Source organism: Mustela putorius, unplaced genomic scaffold, assembly GCF_011764305.1.
Source record: "Mustela putorius furo isolate JIRA1106 unplaced genomic scaffold, ASM1176430v1.1 tig00000083_pilon_pilon_pilon, whole genome shotgun sequence".
Taxonomy (NCBI): domain Eukaryota; kingdom Metazoa; phylum Chordata; class Mammalia; order Carnivora; family Mustelidae; genus Mustela; species Mustela putorius.
In genome coordinates this window covers 26587577-26598628 of record NW_025421273.1, presented here as the reverse complement: position 1 = coordinate 26598628, position 11052 = coordinate 26587577, and the positions used below count along the sequence as shown (strand labels likewise).

Sequence of the window (11052 nt, the reverse complement as noted above, 5' to 3'; positions counted from 1 at the left end):
TCACCAGGTTTACACACTTCACAGCACTCACCAAAGCACATACCCTCCCCAATGTCCATAATCCCACCCCCTTCTCCCAAACCCCCTCTCCCCAGCAACCCTCAGTTTCTTTTGTGAGATTAAGAGTCACTTATGGTTTGTCTCCCTCCCAATCCCATCTTGTTTCATTTATTCTTCTCCTACTCACTAAGATTTGGGAAATGAATCAACTGGAAAATCATCAAAAAATATCTGTGATCTTGCCATTTGCGACAACACAGATATTTTTTGATGATTTTCCAGTTGATTTATTTCCCGAGTCTCTGATCTTGGTGTGCAAAGAAAGGAACTCATGTGAGTCTCCAAGTATAGGTTGGCCAGCAGTTGTTTCTTTCAATCTAGACTCATCCACTTTTGAATTCATGAAAATTCCTTGGAGATTCCAGAAATATTACTCTTAATTTTCAGTACTATTTTAAGTATTTATATTTCCTGTATCTTCAAAGGATTTCATTTGGAAGTTGAGGACCCGGATTATACAAAACTACCTACTTGCTGTTTTAAAATGGGAATCCATTTTTGTTGTGATTTTGATGGATCACTGCAAACAGATGATCAAAAGAAAAATATAGACAATTTAAGGTGAGTTAATGAAGACAGAAAATGTCCTGTGTTGTTACACAGAAGAGAAACTTATGCCTTGCTCTTGCCACACAAACTTTTTTGATTTCCTTGACCACACAGGAGTTCCTTTCCTCTTCAGGCTTAGGCACAGACTGAGATCTTTGTGTTGACCCCTAGCTTTGATGCCCTCACATATTTCCAACAGTCTCTGTCCTGGATCCTACTTTATCCTTCATGACTTGGCTTAAATGTCACTACCTCACAGAGTCATTCACTGACCTCCCAATATGTAATTGATTGGATTTCTCTGCTCTGCTTTTTTCTAGTACCTCATAATTTCCATCAGAGAACTAAACTACAATCTAATATTATATGTCCTTTGTATAATAATATTTGTTATTCACTTTAACCTGAACTCTAAGTGCACAGAGCCATGAGCTCTAAGATGGCAGAAATAATGCCAAGTTTACCAAACTATATGTTGAAAGTTTAGCATAATTTCTTGCACATGATAGGAGATAAAAAATAAAAATTTGCTGCTAAATGACTTTTAAGTATATAGAGAGGATTAATAATGAAAATGCTTATGTATTTTGTGTAGTTTTATTTGCTTTATAAAAAGCTTTATATGAAGCTATACATACTTTTTATAGCTTATATCCTTTTACAAATGTTAGTTTTGATGTAATGGTCAGTCTCTGGGGTAGAGGACTTAATGCTCTAGGTCTGTAAGTCCTGAATCAATTTCAACAATTTTTCCCTCAATCACTTCTCTAGAAGGAGCTGTTGCTAACAAAGCAAGACATCAAAAAAATAAAACAAAACAAAAAACAAAAAACAACCCAGAATGCTCAGAGCAATTCTAAAACTGAGGCTAGTGTAACATTGTTTAGAAGTAATTTCAGGGGGGCGCCTGGGTGGCTCAGTGCATTAAAGCCTCTGCCTTCAGCTCGGGTCGTGTTCCCAGGGTCCTGGGATCAAGCCCCACGTTGGGCTCTCTGCTCAGTGGGGAGCCTGTTTCCCCCTCTCTCTCTCTGCCTGCCTCTCTGCCTACTTGTGATCTCTGTCTGTCAAATAAATGAGTAAGATCTTAAAACAAAACAAAACAAAACAAAGAAATAATTTCAGGAAAGGTATGGTGAGCACAAATTCCAAAGATTGAGATAGTTATTATTCAAGGAACACATCTGAAAATGAACACCTGTCAAATCCCCTGATGATGCCTCAACTCCTATGAGAATTTAAAGTAAACACATGAGGGATGTTTAATCACTTTATCTTTTCAGATTACAAACTTCCATTGTTGTGTGTAATAGCTTTGATTTCAAAATGGGCAAAATGTTTTTCATTATAACCTATTGAATTCTGTTGGAAATGTTCTAGATTAGTTTCTTATTTAAAGGAATCCTATGGCCAAGGCCTTATAAGTGAGGAGCTTTTTATAACATGAGTAAGTGCCTTTAATTCATCTCATTTGCTGGTAATTATTTGGCTATTGGATTTTCTCAAAGAAGGGCTCCTATACAGAATGCAGTCTCATCACAAGGCAAACGATCCCCTAAGAAACTTGCTAACTCAGCCCAAATCCCAGGCCACTGTAATTCTATTTAATGCCTTTAGAAACAGGAAGGAGAAAGGATATAGTCAAGAACCTACTAAGACTTTACTATTTTTTCCTTAAAAAAACAAAAACAAAAAAAACAAAACATCTCTAATTTCGACCACTTTAATCGACATGATTGGTAGAATAATTGTGCTGTGGAAATATGAATCCAGAGTCTAAAAGTCCCCTTGGTAGAGGACATTCCCTTGGTAGAGGACACCCCCTTTATCCCCTGAAGCTGGACCCTGTGGTCTCAGAGGCCTGGGTGGAATTCACCTCTTCTGTCTTCAAGCTCTTTGTCTGTGTCAGAGAGAAGCCCAATAATCCCATACGTTTATAGTGAGAGAAGAGTGAGATATTACATATAAAGCCGTTGTCCTAGTGCCTGGCATATAAAAAGCCCTGGAAAATAGTGGTCACTGAGATAACACATACCTATAAACACAGATCTAACTCCTGTTATATTTGCAGATGTTTCTTTGTTTAAAGAGTGATTCCCAGTCCTTGAAAAAAATGAAACAGTGGGAATAAATAAATGTTGTACAAAGACCATATAATATTTATACAATGAAAATATAGACATCTTAAGCAGAAATGAATAAATGATTGGACATCTGTGCCTATGTCTATGTGCACACGTATGTGTGCACATGTGCAAGATTTTCTTATAAGAAAATGAAGACATTCCAGCATGGTGCTTAACTAATAATATTCCATGTAGCCCGTGCTGTTTCCCTGTTCCAAGCCTTGCCTACGATGCCTGTGGAGAAAGGCACTCTTTGTCTTTCACTGTTTTCCATCTGGTTTTAATTGAGGGGAAAGAAGAACAAAAACAAAAATACCATTTGTAGTTAGTTAGACTTCACCTTGTAATTGTTTTGGAAGAAATTAGTTGACTATGTACTTTTTCCATAGCAAAGGATGTGTTCTTCTATCCATCCCTTTCCTGTGGCCATTCCAAAGTCCCTGATCTGATAATATGCTAATCATAAAACAGTTTATGTCCACAACAGAATACAGGTTTTCTTCCCTATCCATTCTGTATCACTTTAAGAGATTCTTAAGGAGTAGGCTATAAATATATTGTAATTTCTAAGAAAATCACCAAGCTGTTAGTGAAGTAAATATCTGTTTAATTTACAAACATCAGTAGTATAACTGATATTAGTCTGGAGAAAGACAAAGCACACTGAATTATACATGTACATCTAATTTTCTGTGTAAAAAAAAAAAAGTTTTTGGAAAGGAACATCTGCATCTGCACAGGGTACCCTGGGATTTTAATAAGGGACGAGCACAGTCCACTATAAGTCATTATCAATTCTACATTGTAATTTAGCAGCAAACATGTTAACATAGGAACATTAAGGTAATAAAGGAGCTTTATTGTTTGGGGGAAAAAAAAATCACAGTTCTTGACATTACAGTCTTTTCTCTCCCCACCCCGCCCCCAATAAAAGGGCAAAAAATGTCAAGGAAATATTAATTTGTAAAATACCTACTTTTCTAGTGTCAATTGCTACACACCATTTCTGTTCTGGGAGGACATGTTGCAGAGGGGCTGGACCCTTCTTTCTATACAATGAATGTCTCACACACAGACTTTACATACTCTCTGCAGGTGTCCTGAATGAGGCCAGTAGGTCAGTGACACCAGTGGTCAGATGTCAAGGTAAACAAACCGATCAACACATATTTATCCCAAGATAACACCCTATGTTAGTACTATTGCCAAAAACAAAACAAAAAAACAAAACAAAACAAAACAAACAAACAAAAAACCCAAACCCCCTCCCCCAGATCCTGATTTTTAAGTTTGAAAAATATACAAAAATATCAGGACAATTATAAATTAATATATATTAAAGCATTGAGAAACAGTAAAAGAATGGCCTAAAATGTTAAGTACAATGTCCTTTGATACAATAAATATTTCTCATTGGAACTGAATACTGTATAGGGCTGTTTAGACCTCATAGAAACAAAAATTCATATTATTACTAATTTATTTATCAATAATCTATTGGTTCTTTATCATCTCCTTTATCATTTATATTACAAAAATTAATACTGGAAAACGGTAGATAAACACTTTTGTGTGCTTCTTCTGTTAACATGCTGAAGTTTAAAAAGAAGATACACGTTACGTTAGCTTTCCCATCCCTCTCATGACTAGAATCCAGGTCTTCAAGACACTGTTTTGCACCAAATATGCCTCAACTGTGTTTTCTGTGAATTCTCGCGTTCCGCTCCTCCGCCTCGCATCCTCAATCACACACAGGTGCCTGGTGTGTCCTCGGGAACTGAGAACCGAAGAGATGGGAATTAGGGCACAGGGGTGGAGAGGTGGGGGGAGTGTGGGGGTGGGGGTCAGGGGCTGGGTGATGATGTCACGGCAGCACACAGTAGCTTGGCTCTCCCTTGTCTCTGTGCTTCTGCTTGTCTTCAGCATGTTACAAAGATGAATTTGAGTCGCAGCACTTCCCCTCCGTGTGCCGAGGCCTCCGGGTATCTCTTCCTACTTCTCTCACATCTGGGAAGCGTTAGTATGAAGCATTTGTTTTTTTCCCGAATGCAGAAAAAAAAGTCTTTATTCTCATAATAAAAATAAGTCTGTTTTGTATTTTACAATATATTTCAAATATTTCCACTATGAAGCATTAATGAGTCCACCGTGGTCGAGAAGTAGACAACACTCCCGAAGACACAAGCTGCCAGGGACGCGTTTAGGAAGCGCACCTGGAACAGCCACACTTCACCACCTTCTCGACCTCGTCCACAAACGAAGACCCATCAGTGCATTCGAAAGAGTATTTCCGTCGCTTGCTCCTCAGAGGTCCGCAGCACTGCCCTCCCACACACCCGCCTCTGCATTCCAACCTGGACACCTTCTTGGTCGTCTGGCAAGCGGCATAGCCCTGCTGCTTTTGGTAATAATCTCGTATCCGCTCCCCTCGGCAAGAGATTTCTAGAAAAGAACAGAAGAACAAGCATTTTCAGGGCATTCCCTGTGAGTCCTGCAAAGGGACCATGGATCCACAACTCAGTCCAAGAGGTGCTGCCTTTGTCTGCCATGGGTAACCACGGTTGTCATGGCCCCACTCATATTCCATATAATGGGCTGGTGGTACAGCTTGCTGTTCCTTGAAAGATACTTTTTTTTTTTGGCCTTTATTTTCTGCAAAGTGGATGCTATATATGTGGACTATAAATACTATGCTATTGGACTGACAAGAAAATTGGATTCCTAAATCTTTTCCTTTATTGCAAAAATACACATCTTCTGTTTTTACACTACTAACAGCTGGTTTTGTTTACCACAGGGGGCCGTTTCAGAGAGTATGCAATTTAATTTATTAGACCTGGGGTTTAATATCATTCAATCTGTGACTTAATACAAGTAACATTCCACTAACTTCATAAATTACCCTAGTATGAACTGATTCAAAAAGAGACATCTGCTGAACGCTTCCATGGGCACGTTCCTCTTGTCTCGTCCCTCCGATACACACAACAAAATGCCTGCCAGCTGGAGGCGAGGCGCAGTCTGGTCACGCAGAGAAGGAGAAAGGTGGGCCAGCAGGTCGGCACGTTTCCATCCCTCTCACCTGCACGCTGTGCTGTGATAAATCAGTTCATTCTAAGGTCAAAGGTGACATTGTCCTAAACCTAGAGCAGAGTTACGAGCTGCCTCTTCTCTGTGTCAGATATGAAATAATACAAATGGATGAGGATGGCAGGTAAAAGTAAGAAGGGAAGAAAGTTAATGTGCTGCACCAGCAAGTAAAAAGGAGTATTTTTCACAGCGCGCCAAGCAGCGAGAAGACGGCTGAAGGCCACGTTGGGTTCCTGCGATGGAGGCTGAGGACACTTCACATCTGGTGCCTTCCTATCGCTGGGGAATCAATCAACAGCAGCAGCTACAGGCAATGCAGAGGTTGGTATTCCTCATATCACTCCTCTGTGTGTGTGTGTGCCCGTGTGTATGTGTGCCCATGTGTGTGTCTCCCTTTTTCTCTCTTTTCAAAGATGGCAGGGAGTTCTTGCTTCAAGGGGTGGTGCCCAGGGGTCGGCTTACCTCGATCGCAGCTGTCCCCAGTATATCCACTGCTGCATTCACAGTAGGGCTGCCCCAGTCCCGAGAGCCTGCATTTCCCATGCTTGCACTTGATCGCCTGGCAGGGGTTAAACAGATCCTCCTCTTCATCACAGAGGACGCCCCCATGGCCCTCCAGACACTTACAGCTGTAGGAGAACGCATTGATGGGCAAGCAGGTGCCGTGCACACATCTGCAGCGCAGGAGGAAGGCAGGAACGGACATGAATTAGGTAGAGGGGATAAGAATGCTGGAAGGGTGATGGAAAGAATAGGAAGGAGATGGGCCAATGGGCTGACTTCCGTCTCTCTTACCCCCACGCCCTGGTCTCCTTCCCTTCTTCCTTTCTTCCTCCTTCCCTCCCTTCCCGGGTTTTGCTTGGAGGGCTAGGGTATTTGTGTGTAACCCCCAAGCAGCTCCAACTTACTTATTTCCAAGACAGGGGTCATTGGTCCTCTGGTCACACAGGGGCCCAGTCCAGCCTTCTTCACATTCACAGGTGAAGCCTGACTGGCTGCTGGGCTGGCACGTGCCGTGGGCGCACACCTTCTTGTGGCATGGCTCACAGCCGGGCAGAATGCCGGTCTGCATGGGCACCTTGCGAAAGTCCTGCAGCTCGCTGTTGATGTAAAGGTTGCGGAGGCAGCCATGGAAGCTGGTGCCGTTCTGCCCGGGGGCCTGGCGCAGGGCCGCAGCCACATTGTTCTTGCCCGGCATGCCTGCGGAGGGATACGGGGTCAGTGGGTGGGCTTTTTGTGGGGGATCCTCAGCAATTTGCCCCCACCCCCACCCTCAGCCCTTTGAGTTCTTCCAGCAAGGTGGCAGTCAGGGTGAGGGTCGTTGAGGACAACCACAGATCATCAGCATCCAGGCCTGTGGTTCTCCACCTGGCTACACGTAAGAATCACCTGAAATCTTTGGAGAACAACTGATGTTTGGAGCCTCCACCCAGACCTACCTCATCAGGTTATCTGGGCAGCATGGGGCTAGGGAGAAGGGAGAAGAGTTGGGTGGTTCTTTGTTTTGACTTAATTTTTGGGAGATGCTCCAGGCAATTCTAATGCAAAGCTAACATAAAGAACTAAGTTCATTGGCAGCCTGTCTCTTAATTTTTAACATTTGTTTCAAATAAAACCTTACACGGAGGCATCCATATAAAACCTCAAAGCAGACCTATTGTAGCCAAAGGCAAGATCAGCAATTGGGGAGAAATCTGGACTCCCTCCTCTCTCCACCCACCTCTTCAACCCAGACACACGCCCAGAAAGCCCAGAGCTCCAGGAAGCACAGTGACAGGTGGGGTGACATGCTCAGTGTCACCCCGTAAGACCATGCTGTAGATCAGCTGATGAGTGAACCTCGCAATCTCTGGATCACATTTCCATCCATCCAGCCTTAGGGGTGAGAGCTGGGCTCACAGTGACCTTTCACCCCAGCCTTGCCAACTTCTAAGTTGGCAACCAACTCGGCTCATCGCCGCCAACATCCTGAGCCACAGTGGTGCTGGTCCGCATCTGGGAAACTCACTCCTGCTTCCTATCACATCAGCACTTCATCCGCATTGTTTTTATTTTCTTGCTAATTGAGAGTGAAGGCTTCATATGCCAAGAAATCAGAAATACAAAAGAAATTCCTCCAAAAACAGAATTTGCAGGCTTTGCATATATATGTTCCACTCGTGACAGTCATCTGGTAACCTTCATTTGGCAAAACTAAGGAATCTTTCCACGGCCTAAGCCAGACCCTGAAATAGTTCCTGGATGGGATCCTACCTGAGGCAGCTGTCCAGATTGCAGTGGGGTAAGGGGAGGGAGCCAGAGGCCTTCAGGGTGGCTGAGTACCCCCTGGTACTCACACCCTCATTCTGCCTGGGCTCTGAGCTACTGGCTGGAGGGTACAGGCTGGGGAAGACTTCCTTCTCACTCTCCAGAGGGCTGATTGGTTTCTAAAGACCTAGATCCTCAGCACTGGCCGGGACCTGCCTTGTAGCAGCATCATCTTCTCTATGCAAAGAAGTTCTATTTGGGTTCTAGCCAATGTCACCAACATCACCAATGTCAGACAGATAAATGTACAAAACCAACAGGCAGGCTCAAGGTCAAAGTCTTTATTGTTGGTCTGTGTACACATGAGCCAGTTATTTCCAACCATTGTGGAGCCGAGTCTTCTCATCTGTGACATGAGGGGATGGACAGGAACTGCAGTTTCCAAGTCAGTCACACATAAGGTCCACCAAAGGTCCATGTTTAGAAGGTGGCTCTCCAGGCCCCATTCTATTCCCACCTCGACATTCTAACTGGTAAGAAGAAGTGGGGTGCAGGACTCTAAATAACATGCAGCTAGGCTGATTTTGATGCAAGTGCTCCCGTGTCACACGTCGGCAAGTACTGAATTGTGGGTCTTGGCTTTGAACTTTCATGACCTTAGACTTTTAGTCTATGTCCGTTTGGCATTGGGAATGGAGTTGCTCTCTAGAGTGGGTTAAAAAAACCTGAAATGTACCATTTCCAGGAAAGCCCAAGTGAAAGAAAATTCCTTGTTCTGGGATTAGTTTTAATTTAATCATCTCCATTCATCATAAATGTGTGAACTGAAGTCCACACAGGGATGGTCTTTTTTTTCCAGACATGCCTGATTTCAGACTTGGAGAAAAAGATGAGCTTAGTTACCTCCCTCTCCTTTGCTAAGTCAGGTTCTCCTGCCTTTGCCACATCCATATCAGGGTTGGGGTCTTTTGATTACATTGTATTTTTTTTTTTTTAATTTGAATTACCCTTGAGACTGCACTCTGATTTGGAGATTTGGATAGAAATGGGCCCACTATGTTCTCTGGCAGTGAGGTTTCCTTCAGGAAGTGGCTTCCTTCAGGCCTGGATGGACAGAGGTACTATCTGGATTCTTCCAGACCCTATATGCTTAGAAAGACTGGCATTTTTCAATTTTAACCTTTCGTGAGAAATGTTCTGACCTAAGCACTCCCATTTCATAGGGTCCCCTCACCCCCCTCACTGCATCAGAAAGGGGTTTTAAAAGGTTCAGTGAAATGGTTTCTGATGAAAGCACAATAAATCAAGCAAAGGACAAGTCCAGAAATAAACAAAAAGCCACAAAACCTAGATCACTTCCCTTTCTGCTCTATGTTAAAAAGTGAATGGTGGTGCAGATCGATGGTTCTGGGGTCGGAGGGCCAAGACCCGGACTCAAATGAGGTCTCCATTATTTCATGGCTCCATGAACTTGCACACATTTTGTAAAGTCCTTGCGTTTTGTAAAGTTCCTTATGGATCATGAATCAAAAAATCATACCTACTACCTAGGTCTCTAAGGATTAAGACTGCAAAGAAGCATTGTGTTGGACACATTGCATTTGCTCAGTGAGTACAATTTCTTTTTTCTCAAACCACAGTTATATCTATCTGTGACTTGCTTTACCCAACCTGATGTAATGGTTGATAACAGTAGTGCAGGCAAGAAATGGAGGCTTCTGTTTTTTAGTGCATCTCATAGTTGTGATTCCATGAAGCAATAAGATCATTTAACTTGCGGGGCAGACTTGGTATGCAATATTTTTATTCCAATGCACTATGTATGGTTCCTTGAAGACATGCCAGCTTTTCCTACTCCCCTGGGCAAAGAAGGGATATTTCATTTTCAACGTTGTAACCTTTGTACCTATGTTAACCTTGTTCCCAGCACATGGTGGGTACTAAGAAAGTTTTTATGGAACTGAACCAAGATTTTTAATGGTTTCTAAAAAATCCAAAATTCTTTCAAAATGTTAAGATCTTCTAATGCTGAAAATTATAAAAAAAATAGAAGTGCTCTGGACTTTCAGGAAATTCCAAAAATGCTTTCAAGGAAGTTTTTAAGAGGATAATAAATATGGAGAATCCCAACGTTACTATTTTGCAGGAAATTAATGCAAACACTGTGAAAATGCTTGTCCTGCTAAGCCAATCAGTTACACTGATCTGCATAGGAACTTTAGTTCACTTCTCTGTAAAATGAGTTAATTTTATCAGTCAATCACCTCCATCCAATGTGATTTAATTCAATGTAACTCAATTCAACATCACATACTTTCTTGCTCCTTGGCCTGAAAACTGAAATTCTGTATCTCCAGTTTCTATTTCCCCTCCCCACCCCCAACAGAGGAAAGCTCTCTCCTTTGTGGGTCCTCTCCTCTGGGCTCCTTCAGAACTTGGCCCATACCTCTGTTCTTTACCTGTTCCTCATCTGCCTTCTGGCTAGTTACAAATGAAGTCCAGAATCTTCACTCTATTATCCCAAACCCTAGTCCACCTTCCCAGCCCTCTGTCTTGTTCATTCACCTTAAGGTCTTAGCAAACCAGAAGTACTTCCTTTTACCCCAGCACAAGTTGTACATTTAATTCATTTGTTCGTTCATTCATCATTTGATTTTGTTGATAATTATCCAACCATCTACAGTTGGCAACTGGTAGCACAATCTGGAATGGTAAGATTTGACAGAACCTTTTTTCTTTTTCTTTCTAGCATGACACAATAAAAGCAGCAAGCTGGGCCCATGTGTTCTTGCTCTCACACATGCACTCTTCTGACTCTCTCTCTTTTTCCCTAAGATCTTGCTATGTGACCATAGGTGTGCTGTGTAATTTTCAGGTCTTCTAAGTAAGAAACTTCTAATTTTTCTTCAAAATTTCCTGATGCCTGTTGCTGATGAGCACTTTGCAATCATCAATAAGAACCACAAGAACCTGTCCAACCATG

At 42.3% G+C, this 11052-nt stretch overlaps 1 protein-coding gene across 4 annotated transcripts in view; it reads right to left on the bottom strand.

The window, feature by feature from the left end:
- Nucleotides 1-3322: 3322 nt before the first annotated feature.
- The window catches only part of SLIT2 (slit guidance ligand 2), a 357600-nt gene continuing 349870 nt past the window's right edge, over nt 3323-11052 (bottom strand). For all 4 annotated transcript variants that reach the window (XM_013061510.2, XM_013061511.2, XM_004762698.3 and 1 more), the window contains 3 exons: nt 6731-7022; nt 6285-6496; nt 3323-5174 (listed from right to left, as the gene is read on the bottom strand). In XM_013061510.2, the coding sequence (XP_012916964.1) occupies nt 4933-5174; nt 6285-6496; nt 6731-7022 (746 nt within the window). In that variant the 3' untranslated portion in view covers nt 3323-4932. The remainder of the gene's footprint in view (nt 5175-6284; nt 6497-6730; nt 7023-11052) is intronic.